General features: G+C 43.3%; 1 protein-coding gene across 1 annotated transcript in view; it reads left to right on the top strand.

Moving 5' to 3' along the window:
- Positions 1 to 18,387, top strand: part of LOC311110210 (uncharacterized protein) — a gene marked incomplete at both ends in the record, with an annotated part of 59,201 nt that extends 40,814 nt beyond the window's left edge. Inside the window, 2 exons of the mRNA XM_084188752.1 lie at positions 14,033 to 14,685; positions 17,974 to 18,387. Of these exons, the coding sequence (XP_084044878.1) occupies positions 14,033 to 14,685; positions 17,974 to 18,387 (1,067 nt within the window). The remainder of the gene's footprint in view (positions 1 to 14,032; positions 14,686 to 17,973) is intronic.
- Between the last annotated feature and the right edge of the window lie 377 nt (positions 18,388 to 18,764).

Genomic DNA, 18,764 nt, shown 5'->3' on the forward strand with positions numbered 1-18,764 from the left:
ATGGATTAGTTATAAGGAATTAGATTGATACAAACATTATTCATGGGTTAGGACTGGGGATATCTGTATCATGTTTTGTGTGTACTACCATCTTTAGATTACTGATGGTAATTGAAGGTTAACTAAATGTATAACCAGGAGAAAGAGATTAGCTTATCTCATTGGAATGTTGCTAAGGGGAAGCAGTAGTGAAGTTAGGTCATAAAAGGGAGCTACAAAATTTTGTTGAGCCTGGCTATCTTTGATTGTTGTTTTTCAATTGGGTTTTTCAAATAAAAAAACAACACACCCAGCATGATGCTTATAAAGGGTTGTTATGTTGAATTTAGGGGATTTTCAGCAGTTCATGGGTGGTGTTTACTATGCTGTAGGATGGAACGGTTTGTTGGGTGATATTTGAACCTAAATTAATGGAATAAGCTGCAGTAATCAGAGGAATGTACAATCTAAGGCGAGACAACTATTGCCTTGATCATTGATTTAGCAATAGGATCAGGTAGATAGGGACTAGAAGAAAAAAAAAATTAGATGAAGAATGATGAGCTTTTTGGTAAGGATAGACTGCTGTAAAGCTTGGGTACTCCATTATGTACTGCATACGGGTAAATTAAGTGATCTTATCTATGGAAGGCAATGGCGGCCCATGGTAAAATCATTTGGAACTCTAGGGAGGCATACATATATCAGGGATGTTAACCAAATGGTAGAGATTAAAGAGGGATATGACATTGGTCGTGATTTAAAGATGATGGGGTTTTTTGGTGGGCTATTAGAGATAACTGGGTTAATCACGAACATAGAGGTTTTTATTATTTGTTGCTAGGCAGAAGACTTAGGTGACCTAAATATGGACATGTCATGTCCAACAATCAGTCTTCAGGTCAAGCCCGGGAGAGCCGGGGTAGAACAGAGGTTGAACTAAACATAAGTGTTTTTACAAGATAAGAGATTGATTGATTGGATTACTAATTGATTCTGAACTGAATGAAAGTAGAATTTAGCCGCCATAAAAGACAAAGGAAGTGGGAGGAGCAATAAAGAAGCAAAAGACAATCTCAAAAATGAAAGGCATGGCAATTGGTTGATAAATTACCGAAGGGAATGTTAGGTAGGTGGTAAATATTGACACATGAGCAGAACAATGTTTCAAGAGGGGGGAAGAGGCTAATTGTAGGATTAAATAATATACGAAGGAGAGGACAAAATACTTTTTTTTAAAAAAACATTTTTTTAGATACAGTCAGAAATTGTTAGATTAATCTGAACATGTGTGAAGATAGTTTATTAACCACACCCGTATGTCAGAGGTTTTGTGCCCCACAGGTGAACTAAAGGAGAAGGTGACCCACTATCTAACCAGGTGCCTGGTGAGCATCCAGTCATTAGAAGGAAAACTGGAAGCAGGCCTGTTGGGAAGGGCCCTCTCGGGTTATGTTGGTCACTGCCTTGGCCATTAGAATAGCAGAGAGAGGAACCTGGGTCCATGTTACCCACTGCAAGAAGGTAAGACCACATACAAGCACCACTTAGCACACGCAGAGTTGGCGAGCAGAACTGGGCCACAGGGTCCGGGGGTCACCTCTGTCAACGAAGATCTCCTACCCAGACCTATCATCACTGTAGTGTGTTCCTAGGGTGTGAGTATGGGGTGGTACTGAGCAGAAGGACTCAAGACAGGAGAGGGTTGGCGGTTTTGGGGAATATGGGTGACCCTGAGCTGCATCATAGTCTCGGCAATAGTCTTGGTATGTCAAGATCCACCACCACCTCGCACCAATTACGCTATGGCCTTACCATTATTAAGAAATAAAAGGGAAGCAACCCGACATACTGACCGTCAAGGACGAGTGATCTACAAAATAGGGGTCAGAGAAGGGTGGGGAGTAAGATTCAAAATTAGGATCAGGGATCTTATCAGGGCAGATAAGCAAGCAACGTGGGATTATAAAATCCCATTGTATTTATGTTCAGCACCCTCGGCAGATTGTTCCTGGGCTCAGGTATTTAGACATACTGGGGGACGTAGATATGAGACGGGGGGGGGGGGGGGGGGGCTGGACGTCCAGATGGAGGATAAGAAGGTATAACGACATCCCCACGGAGATGGTAGTAACGATAGTAAAGGTCACTAAAGAGGACATGAAAAGAACTTACTGGGCTTGCGCGGACAAATACGGATGGGATACTTGTCTAAGATTACATTTGATGGAGTCAAAAGATATGGAAAGCACAGGTACTGTCATTAATCCACTAACAGCAATAGACCGAGTAAATCAGTCAAGGGATGACGGAGTCAATTCGACTAACCCGTCCACTATGAAAGATTTTCTCCTCCAAGAATGGAACCAAGGGGAAGTGGAGGGGGTCCCTGATGAGAATCTGGTTAAAGTGGATGAAGTACATCGCTAGGGCCTTGGGAGAGACCAATTGTTGTGCATGCTCCATTGGGCGACCGACAATGTTGACCGCCCCAATGCCAAAGGCAATGTTTCCCTGTGTATTAGACCTGGGGTCCAATCAAAAAGAGCCAAATTGCACAGGGATTGGGCTGGCAAAATTGACATACTCGGCCAGCCCACCTAGATTCACTTTAACTCCTGGCGAATACCAGTGTTACAGACATGGAAATGGCACCCGTAACTTGGGTGATTTTGATGGCTGTAAGGAGATAATTAATGTGACTGATTTAGATAAGGAAGGGAGGGAAAAAATTAGGAGCCTAACCATCCCTCTGACTGATGTGTGGTGGGCATGCACTAACAAAGGGAGCATTCGGCAGACATTACCAGAGGGATGGGTGGGTACTTGTGCACCAGTATTGTTGGTCCAACCTGTAAGAATTGGTCATCAAAGACCAGTGACAGGAAGAATAATTAGGAGAAAAAGAAATATAAGTCAGGAAGGAAATAGCCCAATTTGGATAGATGGTATAGGCATTCCCAGGTGGGTTTCCAGACGAATACAAAGCTATGAATCAAATATGGGAGAGTTTTACTGCAACATTTTTCTGGTGGGTGACAAAAAACAAAAATATGGATTGGATAAATTATATCTATTACAACCAACAACGATTTATTGACCAGACTAGAGATGCAGTAAAGGGGATCTCTGAGCGATAGAGTTAGTAGAGGTTGGTTCTAGATCAGGCAGAAAGGGCCGGTGTCTATAGAAAGATAAGCCATTGTTGCACATTTATCCCTAACAACACCACACTGGATGGGACAGTCACCAGAGCTCTTACAGAATTAACTGCACTAAGTGAAGGATGAACTGAACTCAGAAGTTCGTACATTGTGGATAGGGTGGTTTGATGAAATATTTGGTAAATGGAAAACCCTAGCAGCCACCATCTTAGGAGCGGTCAGTGTTTGTATGGGTATTCTTGTATTATGTGGTTGTTGTCTTGTTCCCTGTGTCCGAGGATTGGTGAGTCAGGCGTTGGTGAAATGCAGTATCTAAACAATGATGAGAGATGGACTGACTCCGGACTCTGACCAGGGGAATGTGAAAAACGATCCTCCAGGCTTGGTGGATGACGAGGATTTGGACCCTGAAAGACCGCAATTGGATGAAATGTTTATTAGTTCTGATGTGATCTCTGAGATTAATCATGCTTGTAAAATACATTTATCCTGAATGTGGGAATATTTAGTCAAAGGGGTGGATTGTTAGATTAATTTGTATTTTAAGAATAATGACTAAAGGATTTCACCCCAAATACAGTATAAATGTTAGAATTATCATGTAGTGTCAACCCACTAACAGAGGGGGCGGTACTAAACATTCAAGGGTGAAGGGGAAGGCGGAAACTGTTTAGAAAAGCCACCTAAAGGTGGGTGGAGTCAAGTTCAGGAGGTATAAAACGGAGTGTATGTGTTTTTGGCGGGAGAGCTCTCCATGAATAAATATACAGATAATACTTGTGGGTTGTGGACCTTGAATCATTGATGATTAAAACCAGAGCCTTACAACCTCTGGTAATGATTCAAGCTTAGGTTGAATTAGAGATAGAAATTCACATGACAACCACATATATGGCCCTACATCGGTGGCTGGCACAGAGAGATTAAGAGCCATAATGTGAACTCCATTTGAAGGCTGGGGATGCCACAAACAGGCCTTATGAAGTGATAGGATGAAAGGCTGCACTCGTCACTACTTGTTGTCATGCAGCTATCATGTTATATCACTGTGTTTAGAATATCCTGTTATGTTTAACTTCCTGATTGAAGGTGATTGGATACTTACAACATTATATCAACTGTAGTGGACCACAGATAGAGATCAGAGGTACCAGGTAGAGACCAACTACATCAGACCAACTACTCAACTACTTGTCAGTGAAGTTACAATCATACAGTAGATTTTACCATTAGGAGTCAGTTAGAAAGGTAATCATAAAGTTAGTTAAGATGGATGACTGAGTCGACAAACAGGTTATTGCATTAAACGAGATTGTTGAAGAAAACAAGGTTATTGAAGAAAATCAGAACACAGCAATGAGTAGAGTGAAGACTGAGACCCATCGCTCACGTAAGAACTAAGAAAACTATCACACACTGACAAAGACTTACACAAATACACGACACAAAAACACTGCAAAAAAACGGATAATAAGTCTCTTTTTTTATTTTTTTTTATTTTACCTTTAAAAGGACAATCAGCAGTTGAAACTAAAAGAAAGGGACTCTCCACACCTGTTTTGGTAAAAAGCTGGGGGATGGGGCTGAAGAAATGTAACCACTTTCAAATTCATAAACAGCGCTATGGATGCAAGGAATGACCATCCATTATATAAAAATGATAGTTGTAACCGTCTTTTGAGGCTATATATTGTTTGTTTACATTTACTTTGTTTACAAACATTGTCAAATGTATATTTTGGGTTCTAATGGGTTACAACAGTTAAAGAAGCTCATGAGGCATTTATAGATTATATTGTTCAAGAATCAAATCGGTACATATCATAAATGTATAAGTCAAAAAAATGTATGTAGCAACTGCAGATTCCACTTTAAATATGCAAATTGATGTATGTTTTGTATTTGTATTTATTAGGATCGCCATTAGTTCCTGCCAAGGCAGCAGCTACTCTTCCTGGGCTCCAAAAAGGATCAAAAACAATTACATCACAACAAAATGTAACAACAGTCTACATCATAAATAAAACAATACATCATACAAGACATTATTACTCTAATACTACAAATGTACAATAGAAAATGTACAATACTACAATATTACAATGTGTGTATGTGTGTAGAGTGCCTGTGTTAGAATGTGTGCGTGTCACTTCACTGTCCGCGTTGTGCCGTGAGGTGTTTAAAAAAAAAAATCTGATATTACTGCTCGCTTGACTTACTTGATGTGGAAGAGAGTTCCATGTCGCCATGGCTCTATGTAGTACTGTGCGTTTCCCAGAGTGTGTTTTGGACTTGGGGACTGTGAAGAGATCCCTTGTGCCATGTCTTGTGGGGTATGTATGCGTGTCTGAGCTGTGTGTTAGCTGTTTGAACAGACAGTTTGGTGCTTTCAGCACGTCAATACCTCTCACAATAACAGGTAGTAGTGATAAAGTCAATCTCTCCTCTACTTTGAACCAGGAGACATTAACATGCATGTTATTGATGTTAGCCTTGCTGCTCTGTTCTGGGCCAACTGTAATTTGCCCATGTCCTTCTTTGCAGCACTTGACACTATAACTGGGTAGTAGTGCAGTTGTCAAAAAACTAGGGCTTGTATGATTTGTTTGGTTGATTGTGAAGTCAAGAAAACAGAACAGCGCTTTATCACAGACAGACCTCTCTCCATCTTAGCTACCATTGCATCAATATGTTTTGACCATGTCAGTTTACAATTTAGGGTTACACCAAGCAGTTTAGTCTCCTTAACTTGCTCAATTTTCACATTATTCATTAAAATATTTAGTTGAGGTTTAGGGTTTAGCGAATGATTGGTCCCAAATATAATGCCTTTTGTTTTTTGATATATTTAGGATGAGCTACATGCCAGCCATTCTTAAACAGGTTGCAGCTCTTTGTTAAGTGTTGCAGTGATTTCCCTTGCTGTGGTAGCTGCCTTGTATAATGTTCAGTCATCAGCATACATAGACACACAGGCTTTACTCAGTGCTAGTGGTAGGTCATTAGTAAAAAAAAAAATAATTTAGTAAGGGGCCTAGACAGCTGCTCTGGGGTATGCCAGACACTACCTGGTTTACGGTAGAGATAAACAGAAGGTAAATTAAGTCCCATCCAATACAGAAAAACATTAAGATAAACAGAAGGAAAAAAAAGTCCCATTAATACGTCCAATATGTTAATCAGTGATATAGAGCAGTAAGAGACCATATAAGAGGGTGTTTGTACCTGGTGTATGTTGGTGGAACTTCCCCCAGTAGACCAGGAAGTTACTCAGGAATCAGATAAAAAGGTGATAGAAGAAGAAAGGTAAATTAAGTCAGGGTCGTCGTCGTCGGGTGAGGTTGTGTCTCTCTCTGGCGGGAGGTAAGCTTGGCTTATATGGCTTATATGGTGTAGAGTAAAGCTTAAACTATGTATTTAGATTGTAGTTAGGTATTGTAGGTAGTTATTGTGGGTTATTGCATGTAATTATTGTAGGTAAGTATTGTATTCGGCTGAGCCCGGTGAAGCACGAGGCTAGCTAACCCACTACCTGGACTAGCTAGCGGGTAGCTACTGGTAACTATTAGCAACTGTGGATAGTTGTTTCACGCTTGAGAGTACCTGTAATTACGCCAGCTAGCTGCCTACAATAATTACATACAATAATGCCTACCATTCAGCTGTTTTTCTAACCTCATTGTCTGAAGCGTTAACATTAGGTAGTAAGTAGCTACTGTGCTCGAAATGTAGCTAGCTTGTTGCTACCTGGATAGCTAACTAAATATTAGCTGGAACGACCTAGCGAACAGACGCGAACTGGCTGAGTCAATTCAGTGGCTAGCTTTGCACTTGGCTAGCTGACAGTAGCTGCTAGGGGTAAGTTATAACCTACATTTGTGTTTTGTTTTTACATACTGGTAGCCAGAGTCGTTCAAGGGAATTCGGGACATGGGTGACTAGTTAACGTTAGCTTGGCTCTCTCTGTGTGTTCGTGCCGTGGGAGGAGGGGTTGGTTTGTTGACAGAGAGCAATGGCTAGCTAGTATGCTAACTATTCTAGCTAACTAACTGGCTGAATAAGTTGACGACGGACTCGCTCAAGCTGTCGGGACTAACCCACAACGTTAGACACGGACACGTATGATCTGCTTGCCGTGTTGACACACTGGTGGTTTGTTGTGGCCGAGCATTGGTGCTAAACCGTGTTGTTGGAGGCTGTCTCCGCACCACGTGCTCTCACCATTGGTGTTCCCCAGGGCTCAGTTCTAGGCCCTCTCCTATTCTCGTTATACACCAAGTCACTTGGCTCTGTCATATCCTCACATGGCCTCTCCTATCATTGCTACGCAGACGACACACAACTAATCTTCTCCTTTCCCCCTTCTGATAACCAGGTGGCGAATCGCATCTCTGCATGTCTGGCAGACATATCAGTGTGGATGACGGATCACCACCTCAAGCTGAACCTCGGCAAGACGGAGCTGCTCTTCCTCCCAGGGAAGGACTGCCCATTCCATGATCTCGCCATCACGGTTGACAACTCCGTTGTGTCCTCCTCCCAGAGTGCAAAGAGCCTTGGCGTGACCCCGGACAACACCCTGTCGTTCTCCGCTAACATCAAGGCGGTGACACGATCCTGTAGGTTCATGCTCTACAACATTCGGAGAGTACGACCCTGCCTTACACAGGAAGCGGCACAGGTCCTAATCCAGGCACTTCATCTCCCGTCTGGATTACTGCAACTCGCTGTTGGCTGGGCTCCCTGCCTGTGCCATTAAACCCCTACAACTCATCCAGATTGCTGCAGCCCGTCTGGTGTTCAACCTTCCCAAGTTCTCTCACATCACCCCGCTCCTCTGCACACTCCACTGGCTTCCAGTTGAAGCTCACATCTGCTACAAGACCATGGTGCTTGCCTACGGAGCTGTGAGGGGAACGGCACCTCCGTACCTTCAGGCTCTGATCAGTCCCTACACCCAAACGAGGGCATTGCGTTCATCCACCTCTGGCCTGCTGGCCCTCCTACCTCTGCGGAAGCACAGTTCCGGCTCAGCCCAGTCAAAACTGTTCGCTGCTCTGGCACCCCAATGGTGGAACAAGCTCCCTCACAACGCCAGGACAGCGGAGTCACTCACCACATTCCGGAGACACTTGAAACCCCACCTCTTTAAGGAATACCTGGGATAGGATAAAGTAATCCTTCTACCCCCCCTTACCCCACCCCAAAGAAAAAAAGAAAAGAAAAAAACATATTGTAAAGTGGTTATCCCACTGGCTATAAGGTGAATGCACCAATTTGTAAGTCGCTCTGGATAAGAGCGTCTGCTAAATGACGTAAATGTAAATGTAGAGAAGAAAGTGTCCCAACTATAACCAGCCAGGACATGTTTCTGTTCCACAAATCCATGTAAATGTTGTTGCCATCTTCCTCTTTTGATATTTTATACTTATTGTGTGCTGGGGATAACCCCCACCCACAACAGGGTCAAAAGCAGTTCGTTTCAGACACTGACACAGGGCAGAGATACCCTCTTGAACCAGTGAAATTGTCTTGCATACTTTAACATGCTGACTACACCGGGCACGCGTGTGTCCACGTGCGCCATCGCACGCATGTTGATTTTGTCCATCCACACCAAACGCGATCAGGACACACAGGTTGAAATATCAAAATGAACTCTGAACCAATTATATTAATTTGGGGACAGGTCGCTAACACATGAAATATTAATGGACATTAAGCTAGCTAGCTTGCTGTTGCTAGCTAATTTGTCCTTGGATATAAACATTGGGTTGTTATTTTACCTGAAATGCAGAAGGTCCTTTTTTTCCTGGATCTTGGTAGAATTTTGACTCACACAAAATTGTGTGTTCTCTACTCCGACAATTAATCCACTGATAAAAAGGGGAAATGTAGTTAGTTTCTAGTGATCTCTCCTCCTTCAGTCTTTTTCTTCTTCTTCTTCATCTGTGGACTTTATATGGCGATTGGCAACCAACTTTAAAGATGCATTACCACCACCAACTGGACTGGAGTGTGAACCTCAGTTCATCTTTCAATCACCCAAATGGGTATATGCTCCTAAAAACCAATGAGGAGATGGGAGAGGCGGGACTTGCACCGCGTCAAGAGTCAAAAATAGAACCAAGCCTGGCTACACATACTCTCATCGACAGGCTCAAGCAGTTTGGATGAAATTATTGAATAACATGTACTTGTAAATGTACGTAATGTAAGCGGTTTGGTCAGCATGTAAGGCACTGTAGCTATAGTCAAAAAACATTGTTGAGGCTGTCTATACCAAGCCAGATATTACCAAAAGGTCAAATTTGACAGAGATAAGATGGAGGAGAGGATTGTGGATATCTACGTCAGTACAGACACCCTGAGAGACGGTGAGACCAGCACCAAGAGAGAAGAGGCAGCAGACTCCGTTTCCACGCCAACGAGCCAACCAGGAAATCAGCCCACAGGTAACACACACAAATACCATTTCTCATTCTCTTTTGTTTTGTTCTCTTTTTATTTTTTTTACCAATATATTTTGTCTGTCCACAGAGCCTGATAGCTCAGGGAAGAGATCCTCCAGAGTTGCTGCAGTGTTTCTGGGGCTGTTGTGTGTTCACATTCCATTCACCCAGCTCTATGTATCATCGATAGTTTTAGGCTACTACATGATACACCCATTTTCCCTATACCTACAGTATCATGAGGTTGCTACAACCTAGCCTATGAATGAAAGTTCACAACGTAGGTGCACACAGGTCAAGAGACAAAATTGAGTAATCATGGTTACAGAGGGTGACACTTTTCCCACCTTGCACACTCTTGCCTGTATCTAGCTGGTCTAGGGTGTAATCATTAGTGCAACAGTTTCAAACAAGAGTTTCTATTAGACACAATCAGGTATGTTTATCCCCGTTTCGATCCAAAAACGTTTATCAACAGAATCGGCAGAATGAATACACCCCTGATCACACGCAAACACGGTTTACTTTAATAGCAGCCACATACAAACAGCATGATGTATGATTCCTTCTCGCATCATCTTCACGTGCCCTCCTCCTCTTACTTTCACTTGTGGACTTCAGTTCACAACACATCAGCTGTCTGTGACCAGGCGAAAAAATACCTTTCTCAGTAAATCAAATCAAATCAAATTGTATTGGTCACATACACATATTTAGCAGACGTTATTGCGGGTGTAGCCGAAATGCTTGTGTTCCTAGCTCCAACAGTGCAGTAATATCTAACAATTCACAACAATACACACAAATCTAAAAGTAAAATAATGGAATTAAGAAATATATAAATATTAGGACAAGCAATGTCGGAGTGGCTTTGACTAGAATAGAATACAGTATATACATATGAAATAAGTAAAGCTTGGCCACGCAGTCATGGGTGAACATGGGGGCTGAGCACTCATCCTTGTGTGGCCCCTGTGTCTCAGGATCAGTGAAATGGAGGTGTTGTTTCCTACCTTCACCATCTGGGGTCGGCCCGTCAGGAAGTCCAGGACCAAGTTGCACAGGGCAGGGTTCAGACCCAGGGCCCCAAGCTTGATGATGAGCTTGGAGGATACTATGGTGTTGAAGGCTGAGCTATAGTCAATGAACAGCATTCTTACGTAGGTATTCCTCTTGTCCAGATGGGATAGGGCAGTGTGCAGTGCAATGGCGATTGCATCGTCTGTGGATCTATTGTGGCGGTAAGCAAATTGAAGTGGGTCTAGGGTGTCAGGTAAGGTAAAGGTGATTGATCCTTAACTAGCCTCTCAATGCACGTCATGATGACAGAAGTAAGTGCTACGGGGCGATAGTCATTTAGTTCAATTACCTTTGCTTTCTTGGGTACAGGAACAATGATGGCCATCTTGAAACAAGTGTGGATAGCAGACTGGGATAATGAGAGATTGAATATGTCCGTAAACACTCCAGCCAGCTGGTCTGCGCATGCTCTGAGGAAGCGGCTAGGGATGCTGTCTGGGCCGGCAGCCTTGCAAGGGTTAACATGCTTAAATGTCTTATTCACGTCGGCCGCGGAAAACGAGAGCCCACAGTCCTTGGGAGTGGGCCGTGTCGATGGGACTGTGTTATCCTCAAAGCTGGTGAAGACAGTGTTTTTCCCTTTGTAATCCGTGATTGTCTGTAGACCCTGATACAAATGTCTTGTGTCTGAGCTGTTGAATTGCGACTCCACTTTGTCTCTGTACTGACGTTTTGCCTGTTTGATTGCCTTACGGATGGAATAACTACACTCTTTGTATTAGACCATATTCCCAGTCACCTTGCCATGGTTAAATCCGGTGGTTCGTGCTTTCATTTTAGCGCGAATGCTGCCATCTATCCACGGTTTCTGGTTTGGGTAGGTTTTAGTAGTCACAATGGGAACAACATCCCCTATACACTTCCTGATGAACTCAGTCACCGTGTCCATGTGTACATCAATGTTATTCTCCAAGGCTACCCAGAACATATTCTGATTGGTCAGACCAGCGTTGAATAGACTTTTGCACGGGTACTTCCTGTTTTAGTTCCTGCCTATAGGAATGGAGTCGTGATCTGACTTGCCGAAGAGAGAATAGCAGTGGTCCAGTGTTTTCCCAGCGGGAGTACTACAGTCAATGTGTAGTACTCAAACCATATCATAACCGCTAACCGCTACACACAGCATACATCATTGTCACCATTTTAGCTAATGTCATAGCTAGTCAACATAGCTACTAGAACTAATGCGTTAGTAAACCCACCACAATCGTGCAGTATAGTGTACAGTCAGCAAGCAGTTTAGCAGTTACACCAGCTGGCCCCGGTGACAATACATTTATAAACCTTACCTTGACTTGGAAGAGTTCCAGTGTTGGATAGCCATAGCCAGCTAGCTAACATGTCATCCCTCTCTATTTGAGTCAGGTGTTTGAGTAGGCTAAACTAGAAGGCTGCATTCGCTAGCTAAGTGAAAGTGGAAAAAAATACAGCAAAATATAGCTAGCTCCTTCTCTCTCTCGCTTCTCCTTCCTTTTAAAAGAAATGAATTTGTTCAAAACTGTTCAAATATTGTCTTTCTCTCTCTTTAAGTCAACTACTCACCATATTTTATTCACTGCAATGCTAGCCAGCTGTAGCTTATGCTTTAAGTACTAGATTAATTCTCTGATCCTTTGATTGGGTGGACAAAATGATAGGTTGGAGTATGTCCTCCGGAATTTGTCATATTTACTGTGTAAGTCTATGGAAGGGGGTGGGAACCATGAGTGTCCTAGATTTTGTATTGAAGTCAATATATGAATATATTTAGTATAGTTTTATCTAAAGAGGATAACCTCCCCTTCCTCCTCTGAGGAGCCTCCACTGCTGGGATCATAGGCTTGTCTGTCCACTGTAAGTTTAATGTTTGAGCCATATGTTCATTGCTTATCCCCTAGATGTAATAGATGGTTACTATTTACCTGATGTTTTAGCTAGTAACTATGTATTTATACTTTGCAGATAAGAGAGCCATCAACAATTGAGGATAAAAGTTACAACTTGTCAAGAAGGAGAGAGAGACCAGCTACACCAGCCTGACTGAAGAGAGAGACCAGCTACAGACAAGCTACACCAGCCTGACTAAAGAGAGAGACCAGCTACAGACCAGCTACACCACCCTGACTGAAGAGAGACACCCGTATGCACACACACACACTACTCAGGAATCAGATAGAAATATAAAAAGGAGAAGATGCCGCAGCCACAACTACCCATGACATTTCTTGGTCAGTGTTCTTCTTTTGAAACTTCCCTATGGTTAACACCTACAGCAGTAAGTCACTCAGACAGAGACACACAGATGACACAGAGAGAGACGAAGGGAGACATAGAGACAGCAGACACAGAGAGATAGAGGCAGTGATATCACTAGAACCTAGAATTAACATATAGGAGACCTACATAGAAAGAAAGTGTCAAACATTGTTGAAGATGTCTGAGGCCATCTATGCTGAGCCAGATAGGACCAAGAAGAAAACAGTGTTGGAAATGTCTGATGCCATCTATGCTGAGCCAGATATGACCGAGAAGAGAAAATTGTTAACGATGTCTGAGGACATCTATGCTGAGCCAGATATGACCAAGAAGAAAACATTGTTAACGATGTCTGAGGACATCTATGCTGAGCCAGATAAGACCAAGAGGTTTGACAGAGATGAGATGGAGGAGAGGATTGTTGATATCTACGTCAGTGCAAACACCCTGAGAGAAGGCGAGACCAGCACCAAGAAAGAAGAGACAGCAGACACTGCTCCTAATAATGGACCAGGAGACCAGCACTCAGGTAACACACACACACACACACACACACAAACATGAATGTGTAAAGGACATCCCGCTGCATGCTTAGCGAGTGCCACTTACTCCCTGGTGTGAACTCAGGACCTCTGCCTTGCTAGCACACGTGACTGCCCTCCTGAAGCGTCTTACCAGTCGGTGCCATGCGAAAAGCTAGCTATTGGCTGGTGCAAGTGGGGACACTTCAGGCTGAGGAGTACGTTTCAAACATCTCCATCTGCCTGAAATGCACGCACACACACACACGTACCCTAACATAAAATATAATGTTATGTGTCCACAGAGCCTGATAGCTCAGGGAAGACACCCTTCCTTGTTGTTGCAGTGTGTCTGGGGCTGCTATGTGTTCTCCTACTGGCTGGGATCACAGGCCTGTCTGTCTACTGTGAGTTTGTTTCATTTGTTCATTGATTATCACCTAGTTGTAAGAAGTGCTGGTTACTAGGCCTATTTACCTGGTGTTTTAGATAGTAACTATGTGTTTATACTTTGTAGATGACAGAGCCATCAAAGATTCTGAAGATAAAAGGAGCAACTTGTCAAATCGTTTTTCTGTTTATAAGACCAACACAACTGCAGAGAGAGACCAGCTACAGACCAGCTATAACAACCTGACTAATGAGAGAGACCAGTTACAGACCAGTTACAACAACCTGACTAAAGAGAGAGACCAGCTACAGACCAGTTACAACAACCTGACTAAAGAGAGAGACAAGTTACAGACCAGTTACAACAACCTGACTAAAGAGAGAGACCAGTTACAGACCAGCTACAACAACCTGACTAAAGAGAGAGACCAGTTACAGACCAGTTACAACAACCTGACTAAAGAGAGAGACCAGCTACAGACCAGCTACAACAACCTGACTAAAGAGAGAGACCAGTTACAGACCAGCTACAACAACCTGACTGCAGAGAGAGACCAGTTACAGACCAGTTACAACAACCTGACTGCAGAGAGAGACCAGTTACAGACCAGTTACAACAACCTGACTAAAGAGAGAGACCAGCTACAGACCAGTTACAACAACCTGACTAAAGAGAGAGACCAGCTACAGACCAGTTACAACAACCTGACTAAAGAGAGAGACCAGTTACAGACCAGATACAACAACCTGAATAAAGAGCGAGACCAGCTACAGACCAGTTACAACACCCTGACTGAGGAGAGAGACCAGCTAAAGATCAGTTGCAACAACCTGAGTAGAGAGGAGATCGGAGGAGAGGAGATGGCAAAGGAGATAAGATGAGAGGAGATAGGAGGAGAGGAGATAGGAGAAGAGGAATCTAGATAAGACTAATTGAGATAGAGCCTTAGTGTCAGAGAGACATAGAGGAGGAAGAAGAACATTAAGAGAATGAGGAAGAGAGAAAAAATAAGGTAAATAATTGTTCTTTTTAGATGTAGAGGAGAGGATGTAGACATACTGTACTCTGTAAAATGATTTTATTAATTATGTTTATTAGCAACATTGACATGGGCTTATGCTTAGTTTAAATATTTTCTTGCTTTTTTTCATAAAACAGTGTGACCTGCAGTTGGACACACACAGAAGGCAGAACAGTACTGAGAGCACACACACACACACTTCCCTTTTTAAACTTCTGAGAAAGATCCAGACATAGATTTCCCACACACACTTCTGGATAACTCTTCACTCTGATGTCACACACAGACAGCATAGATAGATTAAAGGCCCATATATGGTAAAAGGCCATTGGTGATGTATGTGATGAAATCGGTGGCTGGCCACAGAGAACAAGCCATAACATGACCTCCGTTTGAAGGCTGGCGTGTCAAAGCCTCAGTAGTACTATATGATCTATATGTGAATTCAGAGGGTATCACTTCAATTATAACTTGAATCATATGTTTAAAACATGTGCATGGTGCGAAACAAAAAAGTTTATGTTAGAAACTAAAGTGGGGTCAGCCTCCCGAGTGGCTCAGCGGTCTAAAGCACTGCATCGCAGTGCAAGCTGAGTTACTACAGATCCTGGTTCGATTGCGGGCTGTGTCGCAGCCGGCCGCGACCGGGAGACCCATGAGACGATGCGCAATTGGCCCAGCGTCGTCCGGGTTAGGGGAGGGTTTGGCCGGGTGGGATGTCCTTGTCCCATTGCGCTGTAGCAACTCCTGTGGCGTGCCGGGCGCATGCACGCTGACACGGTCGCCAGGTGTACTGTGTTTCCTCTGACACATTTGTGCGGCTGGCTTCCGGGTTAAGCGTGCATAGTGTCAAGAAGCAGTGTGTCTTGGCGGGGTTAGGGTTTCGGAGGACGCACCGCTCTCGACCTTCGCCTCTCCAGAGTCCGTACAGGAGTTGCAGCGACTGTACCTACCAATTGGATATGACGAAATTGAGGAGTAAAGGGGATAAAAAATATATTTATAATAATAATTATAAAGTGGTGGAAGTCATGTGGTAGCCAGTGACATGTTGATTTGACAGTTTCTCATAAGTTAAAACAGTGTCACTTACAGTAAGGCGGAGGAACAGACACAGGGCAGAGGTAACGATATCTAAAGGACCTGGGTAGACTTAACATAGACCTGTTAGACAGAAAACACAGTACATTTTTGGAGATGATGTTTGAGGCCATCTAAGCTGAGCCCTCCTTAACATTTTTAACAGTTGACGCCACGTGAAAAGCTAGCTATTCGCTGGCACAAGTGAAGACACTTCAGGCTGAGGAGTAAGTTTCACACATCCCCATGTGCTTCACATAAGCACACACACCCACCCACCCACACCAGTTACTGGCCAGTTACAACAACCTGACTGAGGAGAGAGACCAGCTACAGACCAGTTACTGGCCAGTTACAACAACCTGACTGAGGAGAGAGACCAGCTACAGACCAGCTACTGGCCAGTTACAACAACCTGACTGAGGAGAGAGACCAGCTACAGACCAGTTACTGGCCAGTTACAACAACCTGACTGAGGAGAGAGACCAGCTACAGACCAGCTACTCTAATACAGTATGTTGTAATTTAACATTCATACAGAGTTCACATTCATACATTACAATATATTATAGCTTAATTAGTCTGAAAATACAAAAAGAAGTGAGAAGTAAGGTCATATAGTTGTTAAGGACTAATGGAATCACTATGGTATGGAGTGACATCTAGTTGTTAAGGACTAATGGAATCACTATGGTATGGACTGACATCTAGTTGTTAAGGACTAATGGAATCACTATGGTATGGACTGACATCTAGTTGTTAAAGGACAAATGGAATCACTATGGTATGGACTGACATCTAGTTGTTAAAGGACTAATGGAATCACTATGGTATGGACTGACATCTAGTTGTTAAGGACTAATGGAATCACTATGGTATGGACTGACATCTAGTTGTTAAGGACTAATGGAATCACTATGGTATGGACTGACATCTAGTTGTTAAGGACTAATGGAATCACTATAGTATGGACTGACATCTAGTTGTTGTGTGGTGTTCGGGTCTGTGGGACCCATTTTCAATGTTTACTAAAAGAAAAATGATACAATGAATAATGTTTTCAAGAACATGTAAAATAACACATTTTCAATGAGTGCACAAAGTGCACCCCCCTACACATTTATATTACATATGTGGTGTTTTGGTCCACTGGACCCGAGGGTAATAAAAGTGTGGAAAAGTGTGTGTGTAGGTGAAAACAAGCAAAAATGAAAGAAAAAGGTTTGCTGTGTGCCTTCACTCTGTCTTCCTCCTCCCTGAGCCTGCTGTTTCAACATAGCACCAAGAACCTGCCTGTCTCCCTGCCTGCCTGCCTGTCTGCCTGCCTGTCTCCCTGCCTGTCTGCCTGTCTCCCTGCCTGTCTGCCTGTCTCCCACTTTTCTCGCACTCTTTACCCTTTGTAGTGTGTGAAACTACACAATAACTTGCGGGAAGCTGCACAATGTTATTACAATACAATATTTCGATACATTGTAAAACATTCAGTATTTTCCCTCACTCTACCCCAGTCAGGTGCAAATTGGGGGAGGGACACAACAAATAAATAGCTTTGCATGTGTGGATCCTTACCAATATCAATCAGTATGGCAAAAATAATCTCTGCACAGAGGGCCTTTGAAATAATTTACTGTTGATGAGCAGCTTATGCCATTTAGGGGCCGCTGCCCCTTCAGGCAGTACATTCCGTCTAAACCCGCAAAATATGGAATCAAGATCTGGGTTGCCTGTGATGCTGCTTCATCATATGAGGGGAACTTGCAAGTGTATACGGGGAAGCCAGATGGAGTAACCCCTGAGAAGAACCAAGGGATGCGGGTTGTCCTGGACGGGACACAGGGACTCCGTGGCCGCAACATCACATGTGATAACTTTTTTACTTCTCACAAGCTGTGACAGGAGCTCCTCAAGAGGAAGCTGACGATGGTAGGAACAGTACGGAAAAAACAAGCCAGAGCTCCCACCTCAGCTGTTGAATACACGGAACAGGCCAACCAATTCCTCTAAGTTTGTGTTCATGGCTGACACGTCTCTAGTGTCCTATGTGCCAAAGAAAGGCAACAATGTGGTACACATGAGTACGCTGCATAGGGATGGGAGAATCTGTGGCCAGGAACATCAAAAACCAGAAATCATAATGGATTACAATGCCCCAAAAGGAGGGGTGGACAATTTAGACAAGCTGGTGACTGGCTACAGCTGCAAAAGAAGAACCCTACGCTGGCCACTTGTGACATTCTTCAACATCTTGGACATCTCGGCATACAACGCATTTGTCATCTGGATGGTAATGAACCCAGATTGGAACAGAGGGAAGCTCCAGAGGAGACGGCTCATTCTGGAGGAGCTGGGCAAGGCATTGGTAAGATCTCAAATCCAGAGGAGGCAACATATCCCAAGGACCCCAGCTTCTGCAGCCATCGTGAGGAGGATTCAGGAAGAGGATGCTGGTGCCCCATCCGCCTGACCCACAGAACCAACAACTCCAATACCGGAAGTAAGTCTGAGTGATGTTGTTGCATGTGTGTGTGTCTGAATCTCCTACCTTGGCCTGCTGTAACTATATACAGTACCAGTCAAAAGTTTGGACACACCTAATCATTCCAGGGTTTTCCTTCATTTGTACTATTTTGTACATTGTAGAATAATAGTGAAGACATCAAAACTATGAAATAACACACATGGAATCATGTAGTAACCAAAAAATGTTTTAAACAATTTGAGATTCTTCAAATAGCCACCCTTTGCCTTGATGACAGCTTTGCACACTCTTGGCATTCTCTCAACCAGCTTCACCTGGAATGCTTTTCCAACAGTATTGAAGGAGTTCCCACATATGCTGAG

This window comes from Coregonus lavaretus (assembly GCF_964263955.1).
Source record: "Coregonus lavaretus genome assembly, contig: SUPER_35_unloc_2, whole genome shotgun sequence".
In the NCBI taxonomy this organism is placed as follows: Eukaryota; Metazoa; Chordata; class Actinopteri; order Salmoniformes; family Salmonidae; genus Coregonus; species Coregonus lavaretus.